The sequence below is a fragment of the Podarcis bocagei genome (assembly GCF_964188305.1).
Source record: "Podarcis bocagei genome assembly, chromosome: 8".
Lineage (NCBI taxonomy): Eukaryota > Metazoa > Chordata > Lepidosauria > Squamata > Lacertidae > Podarcis > Podarcis bocagei.
This window is the reverse complement of record NC_138133.1, coordinates 41,747,683-41,767,289: the sequence shown is the minus strand read 5'-3', so window position 1 is coordinate 41,767,289 and position 19,607 is coordinate 41,747,683. Positions and strand designations below refer to the sequence as shown.

Below are 19,607 nucleotides of genomic sequence, written 5' to 3'. Positions count from 1 at the left end.
ATAAACGATCATTTAACAATTACATAAAACCCTTCACCAAAGAGATAACAAACAAAAAACAACATACAATTACACCAACAAATAATATAACAAAGCAAAAAGAAAAAAAATAAAACAACTGTTCATGGCCCTTTTTTCTGTATAACTAATTGGACTTCCTCACATCTCCCTACCGTGCGTTCTTTGTACTAAAAATGCCAGCAAATTATTACCTTGTTTCATTACTTAATTTATACCTCTCAAATGTTATACTTCTAATCTTAAAGTAATTTTTAACAATTAATTGTAACTTAAATTGAACATATTATTTTAAGTTTCGACCTTTTCTTGCATATCACTTAATTTTCTAGGTCTCTCAAACAATTTGCTGGAACCATGTTTTTCTGAATCGTGCAGTTTCTCAACATTCATACAATTTATATTGTTTTTGTAAATAGTCTTTAAATTTTTTCCAATCCTCTTCCATTGTTTCTTCTCCCAAATCTCGGATTCTGCCAGTCATTTCGGCCAGTTCCATATAGCCCATCAATTGCGTCTGCCACTCTTCCAGTGTGGGCAAATCTTGTGTCTTCCAGTACTTTGCGATAAGTATTCTTGCTGCTGTGGTTGCACACTGCAGACTTTTTTCTAGGTTGATGATATTGAATGTTTCTTGTAGAAATGTTTTCAGGTAAAGTAGAAATATGAAAGAATTGCCCAATTTGCCTTGGTGCAAAAATACAACTCGTCCTGCAGTCTTCACAATGTCTGTCCAGAAGTAAGTCTGAGGTAAAGGGTAAGGATTGCAGCTTTGGATGCAGCTAAGCAGTAATATTAACATGTGGCAAAATCCTATGCTGTATAAAAATAACAATGGCGTAGCGGGGGGGGGGCCGGCCGCACCGGGCGCAACATCGGGGGGTTAGGGGGCGCAAATTACTTGCCTTGCCCCGGGTGCTGACAACCCATGCTACGCCACTGAAAAATAATAACTACAGCACCAGGAAACTCTCAGGTGCTTTTGTAAATAAAATAACAAGTAAGCAGACGTCACCTCCGCAAACCCCATCAGCTCTCTTTCCCGGACTGTTTGAAAGTAGCGTGTCACCGCCCTTTCGTCCAATCAGAGAAGCGCTACACTTTCCCTTCGTTCCGTTCTCGTAAACCAATAGAATTCGCATGTGTTTCCTCCCCGATCCCGCCCTCCGCCTCCCCCCACCCCGCCCCGCCCGCCGAAATCCAAAAGCGAGTTTCCTAGGAGCCAGGTAAGGGGCGTGCGCGTGCGCACTTACAAGAAAATAGAGGAGGGGGGCGTTTCTCTCTCTTTCCCCCTCCCTCTTCCAGAGTTCGACGCTTGTTGGGGTTGCCGTGACGTTTCCGAACGGTGTCCTCGCGCATCAATGCGCGTGCCCGGAGGCGCCCGAGAGCTGCCGTTCCAGCGCTCGCTTTTGCTTTGGGTGAGCGGTTTGGGAGCGGGGGTTGGGTGGTGTGCTTTTTTGAGGGGGGGCATGTTTTTCTCAATCGGAAGCGGCCGTTTTAGGGGCGGTTTCCATTCTCTCTTGCTTCCCGCTTCCCCTTCCTCCTGTGTCGGCGCCTAAAGCGAGTGTCGGCGAAGCTTTTTTTGGCGGGTGTCCCGAGAAGAGAGGACGGAGGGGCGGGAGCCCGTTTCGGGGGGAACTGGGGGGAAAAGGCGCGCCCCTTTGCTTCCCTTCACTTCAGCCCAGCGCCGTCCTTAGCAGGAAAAACGCTAGAAATCGGCGCCCTCCACGTGTGCCTGGCGCAGTTATTTATATTCCGCGGTGGGGACAGAGTTCCTCTTCCTTTCCCCTCCTGCTCTGCCTCGGAAGTGTCCATACTCCTTTCCTATAAGTTGCCCATAAGAAGGTCGATAACGGGGACAAAGCTGAGCCACATCTCGGCGCCGCAGCAAACCGTGAATGAATGCTTTATTGGACGGTGTCAGGGAGTGTTTCTGAGCATGTGTAGAGGGCTGCTCCGGCACCGTGCCCTGCTAGTCCTTCTGAGCTAATAATGTGCTATGGAAGACTACTTCGAAGCTAGCAACGCTGACCCATATGGCTCCGGAACAGTTGCAGAAAAGAGCCCTTTTCTTTTAAAAAGTAATTCCTGTAAATTCAACAAGGCAGTTAATTGCTACTTTTGTCGCAAAAGAAATGGTCTTAATTTATCTTGCAGATTTGTGAAGTACTTGCCTTGGTGTGAAAAAATATATTTGGAGATGACCAAAACTTAGTTGTGATTCAGAATTATTTTGTACGCAGGAGAGTTGATGGTGCTTCTCACATTCCCCCACTCCCATAGTAAAGGTTTTGGTTGAAAGAGCATTAATGAAAAATTGAGTACGTACACCATTCTCTCTGCTGTACCCCACTTCAGGTGCTGGCAGCCTCTAGAAACAGCAATAAACTCATGCCAATCGGCTTAAACAGCTAAATATAGCACCTGCACTGTGTGTAGTCAGCAATCTAATGAGCTGTGTTCCTGAAAAGAATTTATTTTGTTAAATGATTGACAACCTGCATGTGTGTTTTGGTGCTTTGTATAACTTGATTTTGAAAATAAAAATACAGTAAAAGTTGCGTTTTGCAATTGTGATTGATGTAACTCTAATCTTGGACTGCTCTGGCATTTTGCTTTCAAAGAGCTTGTACCTGTTCCAGTCCTTCAAATGTGTGTTCCTTTTGTGTTTGGAATTTCTAGAGCGTATTGTGAAAGAATTTACTCAGTGTCTGTCTTTGTGGAAGATGTAGGGATACTGTGCTACGCCTGTGTCGGCAGTAATAGCAAAGTCAAACAACTGCACAGCTTTTCAGTTTTGTTTCTCAGTTATTGAGTTCCTGTAGCAATTTAGGAGCTTGATGACAGGTCAGTCTCTGACTGCACACTTACCGTCTAGGAAACAAAGATTAGACAATGTGATTTAAAAGTACTGATAAAATAGAACATTTCTTGAATATTATCTTGCTGCCTATGTGTAACCTCTCTCTTTTAACCTTTAGGGCAGCTATGAGAAGACAGTATAATGGAAGACTTCAAATGTATTGCAGATGAGACGTTTCCAAGTGTTTTGCTCAACTCTGTAGCTGGCTGCACCAGTGACATTTTTGACAATATCACAATTTCATCAACTCTTGGTATACCAGTTGCTGCTTCAACTGAAGCCAGACAGAAAACTGGCTCTCATGACGGGTAAGACATTTGTTAGTTCATGACTAGAAATTCGTAGGTGAGTGTAGGGAAGAATGTGTTGACTGAAGGATTGCTCATGGCTGGTAATTTCTAAATCTAAAACTGTTTCCAGGCATGGCTTTCTACTTCCATCAGTGTATGATTCATGATAAAAATAGAATCTAGATAATTGGAAATCTTACATAAAATTTGTTGAAACGGAATTCAGCAAGCTCATCATTATGTGCTGAACTGTCAGACATTGTGTAGTAACCTGGAGGCAAGTAAAGCAGGTACTGGCAAGGGCCTGTTTGAAGACTGCTTCCTCTCCTCCCAAGTGGTGAGATCTGGAGCAGGTCCCAGACATATTAGCATATTATCTCAGTCACCCTCTTGTGTGTAGAGGTGAATACCTGAATCCCTAGATATTAAAGCCATTTTTGCTAGTAGCTGTAATATACAGGGTTGAGTAACAGCAGCTGCTCTTGAGGCAGTTAGGTGGAGGCTACTAGTAACTGCTGCTGACCACTGCTTTATGGGGATGGAGACTCCAGTACCCTTTCCAGGTGGAGTTGTGAAGCAGCTTGGGGGCTGCTGGCTTATCACTATGAAGACTAGTAGTTGTTCCTAGCAATGGCCATTGACATCAGCGGTATCATTTAGTGAGCCACCTCATAAGCTGCTATTATTAGGCAAGATGCTCAAAGCTGAAGACCATGGTGGGGAGAGGGGAAGCAAGTATGTTCCTTTTTCAAAAGAAGAAGAAAAAGACTGTTCTAACTATGAGACACTAAGGATTGGAGTACCTTCCTCATTTGATTTTACCTTGGATTACTACTGGAGACAAATTTATTGTGTGGTTAATGTGAGGAGGTAGTGCCACATCATAAGACATTCCTGATCACTGAAACGGTCTTCTAAACAACAGAGCTGAGAACTTGCAAAATAATGGTTTTGTTTTCTTTGTATTGCAGACAATATGATGAAGTGTCTTACATGGACAATAGATTCCCTGCTCCATTAGCATCTTCCTGTAGTGGTGAATCTGATTCTGATCCAAGAAAGACTCTTAACTTTCAGGATACTGTGTAAGAAGTAGATTACATAATTTAATGTTACATCTTGTGTTGGATCCAAAGATACATTTCTGCTCACAGAATACTTACAGATTAGAACTTTTTGATTCGACTTAAAAATAACTTTCAAGACATATTCTCTGACAAGTAGGTTTCATGAATGCCTGATTTAAGTGTTGCTACATATCTTATCACTATTAATAGCAGAGATGGGGTGTAATTTCATTATCTATCTTTTGGCAACAGAAAAAAAAACATTCCTCTTCTTCCAGCCTTCAGCTAATTAAAGAACCTATGGTCTTTTTAACTCTGTTTTTGTTTTGTTATTTGTTATGTATTTTTGTGCTTTTTTTAACTGTAAACTGCCCTGTGATCCCCAGATGAAAAGCGGTATATAAATTTAATAATAAAAATAAAAATACTATAGTCCCCTGAATGTTGGACCTAAGCTTTCATAATCCCTGACTGTTGGTCTTGCTGATGAGAGTTGCAGTCCAACATCTGAAGGTCCAGAGGTTCATTCCTGTTCTAGACTGCTAAGACCATGAAATATCCTCCTTATGTTTTAAATCCTAAAATGTATGTTAAGATTAACCTATGGATAGTAATGAAAGCCCAACTCGGTTGTTCCTTAGACTAATTTCTGTGGCATGTGGAGTTGTCTCACAAGAGAACCTGTGGTCAGATTGTATCTAGCAAACTCACCCATTCAATGCCACTTATGACTCTAGAAGCAAATCTTATGTACTCCCTATTAAGTTCTATCTTTTGCTTGCATGGTGTATATCATTTTTTCCAAATTATGACCTGTTCAAGGAACATAAGTTTCTTGTTAAAAATGTTTAGGTAGATGCTGCTAATAAACCTAGCTGGGGTGTGGTGTTTTTTTTTTAAGTGTTGAAGTAGGTAACTACTTCCTGGCTTACCTTGTTAAAAAGTACCTGTAAGATCCTAATATGTTTTTCAGATTTTAGACTTAGTTAACTTTTTCATTTAAGTTAGTCTAATATTGATATTACCAGTTGAGACGCACTAGAAAATCTTTATATGTTGCTGGAAAGCTAAACTCGCCTCCTGTCTCAGAATGATCCTGGGAAATAAAACTTTTATTCAAACATACCTCCTATGTTGGAGCTAGAAGGAACACACATGAGAATAGGTTTATGGAAAGATGTACTTTGTAAAATTTTGGAAGAACAAGCTATAGGCTAATATGCAAACTTAACTATAAAAATATTTATACATGTTAAACACAAATTAAATTTGAGTTGGAAACTTATTAAGAATTGACAGTGACTGTATCTGTTTTATAAACATGCCTTTTATTATAAATATTATATTTTTAAATAAAATGCAGCAGGTTGCAGCTTCCTTTCTACAATATCCAGGGTGTGATCCAATCTACAAGATACCACTAGGGAAATTATTCTGGAATATATAGCTTAGTGTGGTTCAGCTAAACAATGCAGGTGGAGCTGTCTGACATTAAGTATATAAAACTACTAAGTAGTTGTAAAATTAAGATTAAAACCTTCATTTTAACTTTCTCAGGGAATGCTGTAATAAAGCTGCAGACAATCAGTTGGAGTCAAACCAGGAAGAATCTAATGTTTTGCAGCAAAAGCACCAGCATTTTTCCAATGAATGCTCTGGGAACCAGTGGCATTCTTTGCATGAGAGGCTTTCACTTCAACACTTGGAAGGTAGGCAGTTTTCACAGTGTCTGTAGGAATACTATTAAGCATTCTACAATGTATTCTGAAGTTCTGCTAAGTGTGGTATCCTCATTTGTGACACCTCAAGTGTAATATAGCTTTCCCGCTAATAGTCACCCACTTGAGTTTCCCATCAGTTTGGAAATGAACTGGAGCTACCAAAAATAAGGTAGTAGCTGGCATCTACATAATTTGCCTGGCTGACCTGGTGGGAATAGACAAACTTGGATGATGGTGGAGAATGGAGTAGAGCAGGAGTGGGGAGCTGTTGATCTACAGACCTAATTAGGCCTGCCAGACAATTTTATTTCTTTACTTTTATTTCATAAAATTTATACACCACTTGATTGTAAAAACCCTCAAAGTGGTTTAAAGTAATTTTGGGCAAACCAAACCCACATTTCTCTGCACCTGAGCACATATATGAATGTACTTGGAAGGGTGCAATTAATTAAAAAATAATATTCTTGAATGATTCCATACTTGATTAGGTTACATTTGCTAAAGGTTCTTGATAGTGTTCAATTTTTATGCACAGTGCTAAGTGGGAGACAGTGCTCCTCCCAAATAAACTAATGATATTTGCAGAGCAAGAGCATTTGCATATATTTTTCAAGCAATATAAACCATGTACCACTGTAGTTAAGAAATTCCTGGCAAATTCTTTGCTCTGTCTTTGTAAAGAGGACTGCTAATGCAGTAGAAAAACACTGTTTTTTTTTACTTTCAGATTTGACAGCTAGAATATTTGCTTCATTTGAAAAAGACAATGAAGTCTACAAGGTAACTTTTCTGCAGTACGATCGATGTAGACTTTACAAAGAACTAATGTACTTTTTTCTAGCAAAAAGTCTTAAGTAAATAATGTCTTCTGAAGCATCACTCCACATGCTTGGCCACACTCTCAAAGAATCCAAAGTAGTACTGAGGCAGGCTTTATCTTTGCAGAAGCCATGCTGTTGTTTCATCAGCAAGACTTCTTCTCTTTTATACTTTACCATTTTATCTTTAAAGCTTTCCACCAATTTAACTGGAACAAACATTAAGTTGTCTGTAATTTCTTGAATCCCTTCTATTTTTAAAAACTTATGCGACTTAAGCATGGGATAATATAACATCATGTTCTGCTTTCCTTGGGGGCATTTGATGAACACTAGAGACTTTGATTGATCCAGCCAGTAAAAAGTGAAGTTATGGAGGAGACTCAACAATAAGTAATTCAAATTCCTGTATTGGCTTTGGTTTGTAGGCTGTTTCATTAGAACATGGTCAGAAGAGAATAACAAATGAAATAGACAACAACGCTAGGATCGGCTTTTCCAGATTTATAGAAAATGAACAACCACTGAGCTTTGCAAGTTTAGAAGGAAATTCTACAGGTATTGCTTTAAAATTTGAATTGTTTGGTATCCTTCCAGTTTATTTTTGCTAAGGATGGCTCCACACTGCCAGCAGCAAGCCAGATTATTTGTGCACTGATGTTTCATGCAATGCATATTCTTCCTGCAGTGAACATGTGAAGTGTAGATGATATACATATATCCTTAAAACACCTGTGTGCATATATCTGGGGAACTGTGGAAGAATGCACATGGTTCATACTTAATATTTGAACTAATGGCAAGCCACTTTTTGCTGAATTAGAATATGAAATTGGAGATGAAGAGTTCTGTGATGGCCAACTGGAGACCTATTTTGAGCAGCTGGTACTACCAGAAATGCAGATGGAAGATGTTGAAGAACATGAATTTGGAGAACATGTTAAAGCCATGGAACTGCCTTCAAATAGGAAAAGTGTAAGTGAAAATTCAGTTATTCTAGTATTGGGGGTTTGTAGGCACACTATGACATTGTTAGTCTGCATGAACAATTTTGTAAAAGGTGGTTGGGGGGTAGATAGTGTTGGTAACTTAAGGGAGCTGAAACGAGGCACAGTTCACTTGCCCCAAAGCTGCATCTCCTGCAGAGGATCCTAATAGCAATAATTTCCCTTTTCTCTCCCCACCTTCTACACAAGAACTACAAAAGAATAGAGAATGAGCAATAGATGGAGATAAGGCAGCACACAGAGACTAGGCATTCTCCCTAATGTTATGTACTTGTGCTCATACGCCCTTGTTGGTTGGTGAAAAGAAATGGACTTTCTGGGATGCTTCATAAGCAGTACACTTGTGGTGCAAGTGGATCATGCTCTAACAAACTACATAAATAATCTTCTGTCGTTGCTCAAGAGTTCTTGGGTACTTGAGCTTCACCTGCTCTGAGCGTGATGAGCAGCTAGCCAACCTCCCAACTTTGAAGCTGTAGAGGTGAGCAGGGCTCATCCTGACACATTGTGTGATGCTCCTTGCAAAGCCACAGGCCTCCCCAACTCTAGAGCACATTTAAGGCATTTTGGCTGAAAACTAACACTTGAAATTCTTCAGGAAAAGTTCCAGATACCTACCGTTTGCCAGGCAGCAAGAACTGATTCTCCTGTTGCTAGCAACGAAGAACTGTATGATTTTAAGAAAGCTGGGCAGAATGAAAAAGATGAGCAGTTTATGTTGCCCATGACAGCAAGGCAAGAGGTGCGTCATAATTAAGCTTGGCTAAATTTCTAGAGAAGACACAAACCTTTAACCAATATAGTTTGGGGGTTGCTGAACGTGGGTTGCCTATACTCAAATACATTTTAATAATTGTATTTTTTAATTTGCAATGCATTTACTTATCTTTTCTTTTTTATTTGCAACAGGTAGAATGCAGTAAACCTAGTCTAAACTCCGGACACAGAGATAGTTCTGAAAAGTTTCCTGCTGAAATGGTAGTTTACACATCTGAAGTATGCAGTAGAACAACAGATTATCAACACGCTTCTTCAGATGCCCTAGGTAGCAGCTCTGTTATTGATGGTGACATTTTAATGTACTGAATGTGCATATAACTTTGGTACAACTTATAGTTTATTCTGCGTCTCCTTAAAAGGCACAATCGTGTCATGACAAATTTTAAGCATCTTTTAAAAAATGCATATTGAGTAAAAATGAATATAATGAGGAAAATACGGTATGGTAATGATGCCCAAAGTACTGTGGCCAGATGTGTTACCTATTAAATGGTTTTTTCTATTACAACATTTCTTTCATTTCATTTAAAATCAATGCTAAATAACTGTATCACTGCAGGTTGTCATGACTGTAGTGAGGAAGATGGAATATCTGTAAAGACGAAAACAGTCAGCAGCAGCAGAAATGTAAGTAGAGGACTGAAAATCAGAATCCATGTATTCTGGCTCAAGATACTGAGTTTGACCTAATGTTGGGTATCTCCTAGAGTAGACCTATTGAAATAAATAATCTTAAGTAACTTGTTCATGGGTCTACTCTGAGTATGAGTTGGATATCACCAGTTTCTTTTAAGTGGGGATCATCTCTTTTTTAAATAAACCAGACTTCTTTTTGAGCAAGTGTTGGGGATACTTTTTGTTTCTGTTTTTTAAGGAAAACATTCTGAGTAGTCTGAATTTCCAAAGCTTCTCAAGAGTATGAATCAATCACACATGCAAATCCCTATTATTTTTTTCCAACCAGTAGTCATCTGTCTCATGCCAAGACCTTGAGTAGACAACATTAACTTGTTCCTTTTGTCCCTTCCTCCTCTCCCCATCACCACAATGAGCACTATAGTTAACAGTACCTAGCTCATGATCCTATTTGCAAGCTGGAGGGAGCTTTCCCAGTAAAATTTCCCAAATAGCATACACTACTTAACAGCAATAAACACTTTATATTGCATACTCAATGAAAGTCCTTGAGCAATTATAGAAAACCTTACTACATGAGGTTATTTAAAATTGGTCTGGGAAAGTATCTCTTAATTGACATTAAAAAGAAAATGAACATTTTTGTCCAGTTAATAAAGTAACTCTCTCTCTTTCCTTTTGCTTTTTATAAAAGGATGTCACAAACGTAACCAACTGTGAATTAAAGCTAGATTCTCTCTACTTCAAATGCATTGCTGACAGTAATGCTGCTTCTGAGATATGGCACACAGAACAGCAAACCCAATTTCCTGATCTGTCGCAGCTTGCTAATGAAAATTATGTTCCTCTGGCTGATGCATACCTGTCGCCAAGTGCTTACAAAGGTTCAGAGCAATATGAATGTACAGCAGAAGGTTAGTTAAATGCTAGCTCCTGTGTGCTTTCAGCTTCTAGATTGATTTTGAGATGTTGCTGAGTTGGTGGGTGGCTGCTGTGAATGCTTTTGTGTTATGCCTGATGTAAACAGCACATGGCCTTACTGATGAAATACTGTAGCTTACTTGAAAATGAGAGTGGAACAAAAGTAGCTTTTGAATATCCCGGTTCAGTTTTGATTTAACCACTAAGTTAAAGCATGCATGTATTGCTTATTGTTGTTTTGTTAAATCAACTCATTGTTAGCTTTCCTTTCCTTCCCCCAATTGTCAAAGTCTAGGATAGGAACCTTATTTGTGCTATATTGTAATGTACTCATTCATGTACATGTGTGTCATGACTGAAAGTGGAGGAAGCTAAAGACAATATGTGATTCCTTTTTTAGAGGACCCACCACATGATGTTGTGTATCAAAATGAAGATGGTAGATGGGTGACAGATCTTGCTTACTACACGTCATTTAATAAAGAAGAAGTATCCAATTTCTCAAACTTAAGTGGAGACTTCGTAGCTGGATGTAAGCCTTACTATACCTTTAAATCTTTGGAAATGTCTTGGTTGCATTTCACTTCCTAATCTTAAAAGAACAGACACCTACATTTACAAAATATGTCAGTATCAGAAAGAGTTTTGTCGGAGCTCCCTTGATTTCTCGAGATTATTTTTTTTACTTCGGTTTTAAATTACCCCTTTCCACAAAGATAAGTAGGAAACATAGCAGGGGTCTTGCAAAGCTTTCCTTCGACCTGGCTTGAGTAAGTTTGTACGACAAGATTAATTATATGTTAGGACATGGGTCACCAAGATTCTCCACATATTTGTAGGTAATGTAATGCAGATGCCAATTGGATGACAGTGAAACAAAAATACTTCTTTGGGTAACTGAAACTTCAGTGTTAAAGCAATTGACAATAGCATAAGTAACCTGACTTCTTTAAACTTAGGATATTAGTTGTGATAGACTTCAATTGTAGTATTACTTACAAAACTGCTGAAATTAAATAATGGTAGAGGAAAAGGGCTGGCATGGCTTTCAGATTTCCTAGCTGATAGCTCTGCTCCTTACAAAGACAGCAGCACAGCATACCAGGGCTTCAGATGATACAAAAGCTTGTTTTTATTCAAAGTGGTTCTCCTTGAATGGTAAATACCTGTCTTTTCTTACAGTTGGTATTACCATAATATCATAAAACCACACAAAACTTTTAAATTTTATTTTTTTATTTGGATTTATATACTGGTGACATTTTTAGGAAAAAATCTCTTTAAGTAGCTACAAGTATGAAATTACAAATAGAAATCAGAAAATAATAACTAAATTATTTTTAAAAATCCATCAATTAAAAACATCACAGCCAGTAGCTGAACAGAATAACCACCTTAAACATCTCAAGAAGCCTGAGTAAGCAGATATGCTTTTAGCCGACTTAAAACATTCAGCTGATGGAGCTGAACAAATTGCATATTAACATTACATGACCTTACAGGAAACTAAGCTCAGTACATAAAATATGCCTAATTTTTAATGTAATTTTTACTTCACGATTACTTTACCTTTCACTCATTCATCCATTCTGCCTAGGGAATGTGGGATATGCTAAGAGGTTAATCGTTTCCCTTTCTTCCTCTTACTCTTTGAAAAGCTGAAGCAATTGCAGTGATTGACCAAGATCAAGAAGAATTTGAAAGGGAACACAGATTTATTCAGGTAGGAAACATCGTAAAGAGGCTATTCTGATCCTTTTGTCTATAGGTAATGATAATTCTTCACATTTTTGTTTGCTACATTTTCAGGAAGAGAAAATGGAACTGCAAAATACCTCTGGATTAGAGGACTCTTCATGGAAATGTGTTAATAATGGCAACCCACTTAGAGGTTCACAAACCGACTTTAGCAAAGATGCTAGTTACCTACGGCTCTCTCTAGGAGAGTTCTTTGGTCAGAGGTCTGAGGCTCTTGGTTGCCTCGGAGGAGGAGGTGATGTGAAACGGGTACGTAGCTGTCTTGTCCACATACTTTTACCACTATATGTACATACTTGGTTTTTGGCAAGATTCCTCTCAGACTACAAAATAGAAATAAGTAAATGAGCAGGCTCATAGCTAAGTAATAGAGCATATGCTTTGCATACAGAAAATGCAGGTTTAGTGCCTTCCAAATTCATTAAAATATCTCTGATAGAAGGACTGAAAGAGATATATGCCTGAGACCCCGGAGAACTACTGCATTTTATGTAGCCCATTACTGACTTGTCCATGAGGTAGTTTCATGTCCCTGTAAACACCTGTTGAGTTATTTTCTACAATGGACTGTGAAACACAGGGCAAAGAAGCAAATTTTTGAAGGCAAGTTTTACATCTTCCAGATCTAGACGCTGTGTTGGCCAGCTTCTATTACTACATGTTTCTCAAAGGGTTTATCACGAACGTTATTTCCTCTTACAGCCATCTTTTGGTTATCACATTACTTCACCGGAAAAGAGACAACCTCTTCCTTTGTGGAGGCAATCTGATGTATCTAGAACAAACTCTGATGAACAGAATTCTCAGACATCTACTCTTCAAGGTAATTTCTTTTAAACCGAATAATTTCTCGTAAACCTAAGAATTCTGTGCAAGTAGCTGTTTATCAGGTGAAGCCAACCTAGTGGCCTCCAAAGATTGTGAACTACAGTTCCTCATACTTTCCACCAGCATGGGTAATGGACTGTTCACAACACCTGAAGGGCACCACGCTGGCCACACATGATGTTAGCCAATTGTTCACTTCATTTCCAAAATCTGCTTATGTATTGGGCCAAGTCTGATAACACTATATAGCATACAGCTGCAGACTAAGCTGCTAGCCTGCCAACATAGTGTAAGTGAGGGCAAGAAAATGGGGTCTGTGTTTTATATTGAGCATATTCCAGAATGGCATTAGAGGACTGCTCTGCCCCCTGGCAACTATGCTGCAGGGTCCTGCAGGGTTTCATGCTGTTTCATATTAATATAAGGAGCAGCTCATATTTTTCATGCAGAGGGAAGGATTGACTCATGGCCAACCCCTCCAGGGGTAACATGTCGAAGTGGGCATGGCTGAAGTCTGAAAGTGAGGATAGCTAATTTTAAATTTCTTTTTTTTAAAAAAAGACACATGGGTATCGCAAAAACCTTTTCGTATCGTAACACTGGGGGTGCATAGGAACTTTTAAAAGTCATTTGGGGGGGTGTCAAAAACCGTGTTGGGGCTATATGCAGGCCAAGAGTTTTTTTAACAGATTTTAAAATTTTGGTTTTGGTGCTTTATTATGTGTGGTATTTAATGGTACAGGGACGCTGGTGGCGCTGTGGGTTAAACCACAGAGCCTAGGGCTTGCTGATCAGAAGGTCGGCAGTTCGAATCCCCGTGACGGGGTGAGCTCCCATTGCTTGGTCCCTGCTCCTGCCAACCTAGCAGTTCGAAAGCACAAAAGTGCAAGTGGATAAATAGGTACCGCTCCGGCGGGAAGGTAAACGGTGTTTTCGTGCGCTGCTCTGGTTCGCCAGAGTGGCTTAGTCATGCTGGCCACATGACCTGGAAGCTGTACGCCGGCTCCCTCGGCCAATAAAGCGAGATGAGCACCGCAACCCCAGAGTCGGCCACGACTGGACCTAATGGTCAGGGGTCCCTTTACCCTTTACCTATTTAATGGTACAGATATGTAAATTACCCTGGAGTCTTTTCATGAAGGATGGCTTAGAAATCATATGTTTCCTTATGCAGCTTAGTATTATCGTCACACACTGTGCTTGGTATGAAAATAAACAGTTAGAGTACAGATAGAATTAAATTGCTTTTACATAGGATTTTCGTTATTCCAAATAGATCTTAGATGTGTGTTTAATTACATTTGTGTGGTTTAATTACTTAAAATGGCCATGTTCAGACAATCATTCATAGTGTCATAAAACACATTTCTCTCCCCTTTTCACATTGGCCAGTGACTTGGATCTCCTGCCTTGCATTAATCCAGAATTCCCCATTGCATCCAAGCCAGGGAACTCTACATTAATGTGAGCTAAAAAATCAGGTTAATAGAAATATCTGTGCCAAAGCAAGTATACAACAGAAAGAGGAGGAACAGCAGCATGAAAACATGGATAATGATCTGAATATGGCTAGGTGCAACATTAACCTTTGCAATTTGTTCTTTGCAATATACGTTTCTTTCATTGGCTTATTGTAAACAGTATTCTAGTGAACACAAGCTAACTTTTCTTGTCTTAGGGGATGTAGAAGGAAGCATTAAGGAAGACTCCCACATTGCATCTGCTACATTTACCCTTTGTGAAGTGAGTGCAAAAGACAGAGAGAGAGGAAGGGTAAGTATTTAGATATCAAAAGCAAAATAGATATCTGTTTAAAAGTATTTCATTTCTTATAAGAATTCTGAAACAAATATTTCAGTGTGTCTAACATACCGTATTTTTCCATGTATAAGATGTTCCCGTGTATAAGATGACCCCTATTTTTTTTTACCCAAAATTAAGAAATTAATTTGTTTAGCTTTTTGGGGGGCGGGGGAGGTCACTTCCACCAATCGCTCACTCGCCTGCCTGCCACTGCTGATTGCTTGCTACAGCCAATGCTGATCACACACCCCGCCCCAGCCACCAATTGTCTGCCCGCTTGCTGCCACCAACAGCCCACCCACTTATTTGCCGCAGCCGCCAGTCACCTGCCCGCCTCGCCACAGCGCCAGTCGCCTGCCCAATTGCCGCAGCCAATCGCCAGCAGGCCTTGCTACAGCCACCAATCACTTGCCCAATCGCTGCTGCCAATCTCCTGCTTGCTGCTGTCATTAATCATATGTCCCCCCTCTATATTCACTATCCGTGTATAAGACGACACCCAATTTTTTGCCTTTTTTTTTTTTTAGCAAAAAGCATTGTCTTATACATGGAAAAATATGGTACAGTTAAACCTGAAGCTGGAAGTTAAAACATACTGTCTCATGAGTGGAAAACTTGTTCAGTTTTTCTGAATACATTGTCTGAGTGGCAGAACTACTGCTGGATCAGACCAAAGGTCTGTCTAGTCCCACATTCTATTCTCAGTAGCCAGCCAAAATGACAATGGGAAGCCCACAAGCAGGACATGAGTGCAATGATGCAGTTCCTGTTTAAAATGCTCAATAACTGGTATTCAGAACTATATTGCCTCTGATATTGGAGGCAATATAACCATTATGACACATGAGTTCAGCTTTGCTACAGGATGTTAAAAATGTCAACTTCTTTTCCAACTTCTAGGAGAAATGCGAAGACCGAAAAGTTGAATGTAAGCAGCATGAGCCATCTATATTAAGTATAAGCACAATTGCATCTGCTATTGCAAATGCTTCTGTTAGTACTGATCCAGCACAACTCGCTGCTTTGATGACGAAAGCCTCAAATAAAAATAGAGAAGTAACAAGCATCCCTGGAGGTGTCAAACCGACAGACTTTTCTGCCGCAAGTCAGTCATATGTCAACAATGTAGAAAGTAGCACATTTGACATAGAGAAATATCTCAGAAAAACCGATGAAGTTGAGAATGACGGTGAACCCGAAAGCATAATTAAAGGTGAAGCAACTGCCAGGGACTTGCATACAGTTTTGTACAAACAGGAATCTGAAATGCCTTCTCCAAGAGACTTGTCCAAAAGTAATTTGTCTATCAGGAATGGAGAAGAGAAGCTTAATCTAAGCATAATACATGAGGAAAACAGTTACAGAGACTCATCTTGTAAAACAAGTTTTGAGAAAAAGGAAATGGAATGTTTAAAAGCAGCATCTAACATAGATGAAGACTTTCTTCCAAAAAACCTGACTTCTTCTGTACCAGATTCAGAAAAGAGACCACCAGAAACTACTACCATATCTTTGGAGGATAGTGGAAAAACACTTCCTGGTAAGTCTTTAACATGTCTTCTAAACTGTTTGGTAGCTGTGCAATTTTAAAAAGAACATTTACAACTGACATTCACAAAATGGCAATTATTTCAATGCAGCTTAATGAAAACTTTGGGACAGCATGGCTTGTAGTGAGAGAAATGCTCTTTTGCAGTGGAATAGATATTTTGACCACACACATAACCCTTTGCACCGCTCTTCACGTGGGCCTGCAAACAATCCAGGAAATCTGCACTGTGGTTTCTTATTTTTGTTTGCGTTGGGCAGCTGTGCTTAATAGTTTCAGAACAAATCAGGATACAAATCCAACTTCCAGCCATGCCATAATACCCTGGTGTGTTTGAAAGCTGCTAACCATAATTTTCCAGTTTAGATGAAATGCAAACTCTAATTAATGGAAGAGTTTGTGGTTGGTTGGTTGGTTGGTTTGTTTGTTTGCTGGCTTGCATGAAGGTACTGCATGTGCAGCCAGAAAGCTCACATATCAGCTTTTGATGCCCATATATGTTTATCTAAATTATTTCTTTTGTATACAACAAGGTTCCCAAACTCTGGTCTGTGAGCTGCATTCAGGTGGTCTACAGTGTGTCTGCATTCACACATATTACATTGTTTTATGTTGCATTACGGTTTGAATGCTATGGGATGCAAATTATGGTACGATAAAATACAATATAAGCAATTAAAGATGCAATAAGAATACAATTAACATTCATACAGCTTCTATCACAGTGTGTTGTAAATGCTACAATAGGCAGAAAAATAATTATGTGGTCTGCCAAGATCATAAGTAATTTCCATTGGTCTGTGTGGGAGGAAGTTTGCAACGCATTTATAAGAGTGGAAAACCCTGCATCTCTGGTGTAAAGTCAAAAATGTATAATTGGATTGTGAACACTTTTTTCTTTATCCAGCTTACTCTGAATCAGAAGGAAGAACCAGCAAGAACACTCTGCCCCTCAGTTTAAAATCTGTTCCAATATTGCTTTCCCCTCTTCCTGTGCACCCTAATAAGGAAAAAACTATATCCAATATTAAATACCAAGAGAAACAAGATGAGAGAATAATGGAAGAGAATGCTGCCTGCAACAATGAAAAACATAAAGCTTTTGAAAATATATCTGCTGATAACCAGAAAGATGTTGGTGAGTAGAGTATAGGTATATTGATTTCTGCCGAAGCCTGCTTTGACAGTAAGCTGAAATAGTTTGTTATTTATAGGTTTATGAAGTTTATTCTTCATTCCTGTGCTTGATAACTGCTCTCATCTACTTCTGGAGGCTGTTTCTTGGCCTCCATTGAAGGAGAGCTGCTTTCCTCTGAGGCATGGTTGCTTTTACAGAACATTATTTCTTCCTTAGTTTTAGTTTAGTTAGGTGGGCTTGGTTTTGGGCTTCTGGGCAGAGAACCCTAGTCTTCAGAACAAGGCAAGAAGAGATATTATGTCTCCAAATTGTTCGCAGGAATCTAGGTTACTTGTCCTTTTTCTAGGCCCTGTAACCAGGTACTAAGTGCACCCAGATGGCATTACTTGGATTTCTGAAATGATCTCACTTATTCTAACAGACCAGGACCTAGTTCAACATTATGTTGGCTTGCCCCAAAAATTCGTTAAGATCTATACCCCTTGGATTTAAATGTAATTGTAAAAGACAAAAGGAGCACACTTCTCCCCATCAACTCTCACATTGCTTGATAGCAAGATTTGAAACCATAATTTCCCCCAATTTATTGTAGTGTTTGCATGTGATTTTCAGCAGAAGCAATTTCAATCTGGACTAAAATGTGGCAAAATACAGGTGTCTTAAGCATCTTACTGAGTCGCTCTCTAACATGTTCAAGCTCTGCAGAAATCTCACCCAAATGTTCACTGGCCCTTACTACTTGGAGTTGCAGCCACTCTGAAAGGGGGAGTACTAGCCTCATGGGTATTCTGTATGACTTTATTCTTTTCACCTAGTTCTCATAACTTGTGGCTCATGGAGCATCATTCTAATAGTGGCCATGCAGTAAAGTGGCCATGGTAGCCTTTGGTGCATAGCTGTTTTCAAGCAGCCATGGATTGATTCACACAGAATATTTTGTCCCTCTGAGTAAGACTCTCTAAGTATTGTGGTTAAAAACGTGTTCTTTTGATAACTAAGTCTAAGCAGAAGGGTATTAGCGTGACTAGCTTCAGGGCTAGACCTTCCATTTATAAACATTCTCATTTCCTGCAGTTTTTGACAGATTCATTGAATTGAGTTGTCCAGAATCACGTAAGGGTATTTCAGGCATGGCCAGAAAACTCTACCAATTTCCCCTGGGATAAGGAAGTGATTGTTTCAGACAAAGGGGACAGATTTTGAGTTGGCCACAACTTGGTTTGTTAGAAGCCAAGACACCTCTGCTATGTATTTCTCCCGTTTGCCATTGTTTTGAAAGCAATGCCTGGAAAGAATACAAGTGATTTTGGTTGCCCCATTCTATAATTTATATAATAATAATAATTTTTTATTTATACCCCGCCCATCTTGCTGGGTCTCCCCAACCACTCTGGGCGGCTGCCGCCAATCAAGTGTTAAAAACGATACAGCATTAAATATTAAAAACTTTCCTAAGCAGGGCTAATAATAATAATTTATTATTTATTCTAAATAAATAATTTATTATTAATAATAATTTATTATTTATTATACATTCTGCCCTTTCTACTGGCACTTGAAAGGAGGCAAGCTTCAGCAACCGCTTCACTGTTGAAGAACTGCCCATCTGAAGAATTTGAGCACAGTTGCTAAATATATCTTTATAGGATGTCATCTCATGACAAACATGGGACGTAAACTGCAGTAGTTCTTTCTGATCATTAAGAGGTTGGCATCTGGGCTGACACCTGCATTTTATGGATTGGAAAAAGGTGGGGCTGTGCACAGTCAGAATGGTACATCTCAAGGATATCCTTCTATCATATACTTCACTGTTTTACCATTTTTATGTCTAGGTATTTCATAGCTAAATATGAAATCCCTAAACGTAGGCATTGCAAATTTCTGTTGAGAAGTACTGCCTCCTGAGGTGGATAGTCACTGATAATCTGAAGTCATTCTTTCCATGGCTAGGAGGATTAATTTCAACATCTCCTTTTTAAAATATTCAGGTAATGCTGTTGTAGCAACGGAACAGACACCTACAACTCCTATGCCTTGTATACAGATTTCAGATGATGAACAATACAGTTTCAGACCTTCAACGTCTCCACTTATTCATTCATCTCCAAATGAAGCTTCTGGAACTGCTCTTTTAGGGTAACTATTGTGTGGGAACATGAAAAGCCCAAATGTGGGTGGGAGTTAGTAGTTGAATACGGTTAGATGGTTAGATTGCATGGTCTGAGCCATACAATCCACTGTTGCCTACTGTACTGGCACAGCTCCCTCAGGTCACAGTCGGTCTTCCCCATCACCTGACAGCCCTTTTTAAAATGAGATTCCTGGGATTTCCTTTGGGCAAAGCATGCTCTCTGTCTTTGAGAGATAATCTCTCAGTTGAATATGCACATTAACTAATCATTGG

At 39.4% G+C, this 19,607-nt stretch overlaps 1 protein-coding gene across 6 annotated transcripts in view; it reads left to right on the top strand.

Annotated features, from left to right (window-relative positions):
* Nucleotides 1-1,217: 1,217 nt before the first annotated feature.
* CEP192 (centrosomal protein 192) overlaps nucleotides 1,218-19,607 on the top strand; it is a 48,488-nt gene continuing 30,098 nt past the window's right edge. Inside the window, exons 1-19 of one of the 6 annotated variants that reach the window (XM_081205480.1) lie at nucleotides 1,218-1,244; nucleotides 3,000-3,189; nucleotides 4,143-4,256; nucleotides 5,796-5,947; nucleotides 6,690-6,742; nucleotides 7,209-7,338; nucleotides 7,604-7,755; nucleotides 8,386-8,529; nucleotides 8,697-8,832; nucleotides 9,127-9,194; nucleotides 9,898-10,117; nucleotides 10,525-10,656; nucleotides 11,783-11,847; nucleotides 11,934-12,131; nucleotides 12,585-12,705; nucleotides 14,389-14,483; nucleotides 15,414-16,053; nucleotides 16,970-17,200; nucleotides 19,192-19,339. In XM_081205480.1, the coding sequence (XP_081061606.1) occupies nucleotides 3,023-3,189; nucleotides 4,143-4,256; nucleotides 5,796-5,947; nucleotides 6,690-6,742; nucleotides 7,209-7,338; nucleotides 7,604-7,755; nucleotides 8,386-8,529; nucleotides 8,697-8,832; nucleotides 9,127-9,194; nucleotides 9,898-10,117; nucleotides 10,525-10,656; nucleotides 11,783-11,847; nucleotides 11,934-12,131; nucleotides 12,585-12,705; nucleotides 14,389-14,483; nucleotides 15,414-16,053; nucleotides 16,970-17,200; nucleotides 19,192-19,339 (2,966 nt within the window). In that variant the 5' untranslated portion in view covers nucleotides 1,218-1,244; nucleotides 3,000-3,022. Of the gene's footprint in view, nucleotides 1,245-1,296; nucleotides 1,437-1,958; nucleotides 2,100-2,999; nucleotides 3,190-4,142; nucleotides 4,257-5,795; nucleotides 5,948-6,689; nucleotides 6,743-7,208; nucleotides 7,339-7,603; nucleotides 7,756-8,385; nucleotides 8,530-8,696; nucleotides 8,833-9,126; nucleotides 9,195-9,897; nucleotides 10,118-10,524; nucleotides 10,657-11,782; nucleotides 11,848-11,933; nucleotides 12,132-12,584; nucleotides 12,706-14,388; nucleotides 14,484-15,413; nucleotides 16,054-16,969; nucleotides 17,201-19,191; nucleotides 19,340-19,607 lie in introns of those variants that run through there. The other 5 variants (XM_081205483.1, XM_081205479.1, XM_081205482.1 and 2 more) reach the window with 5 other exon arrangements.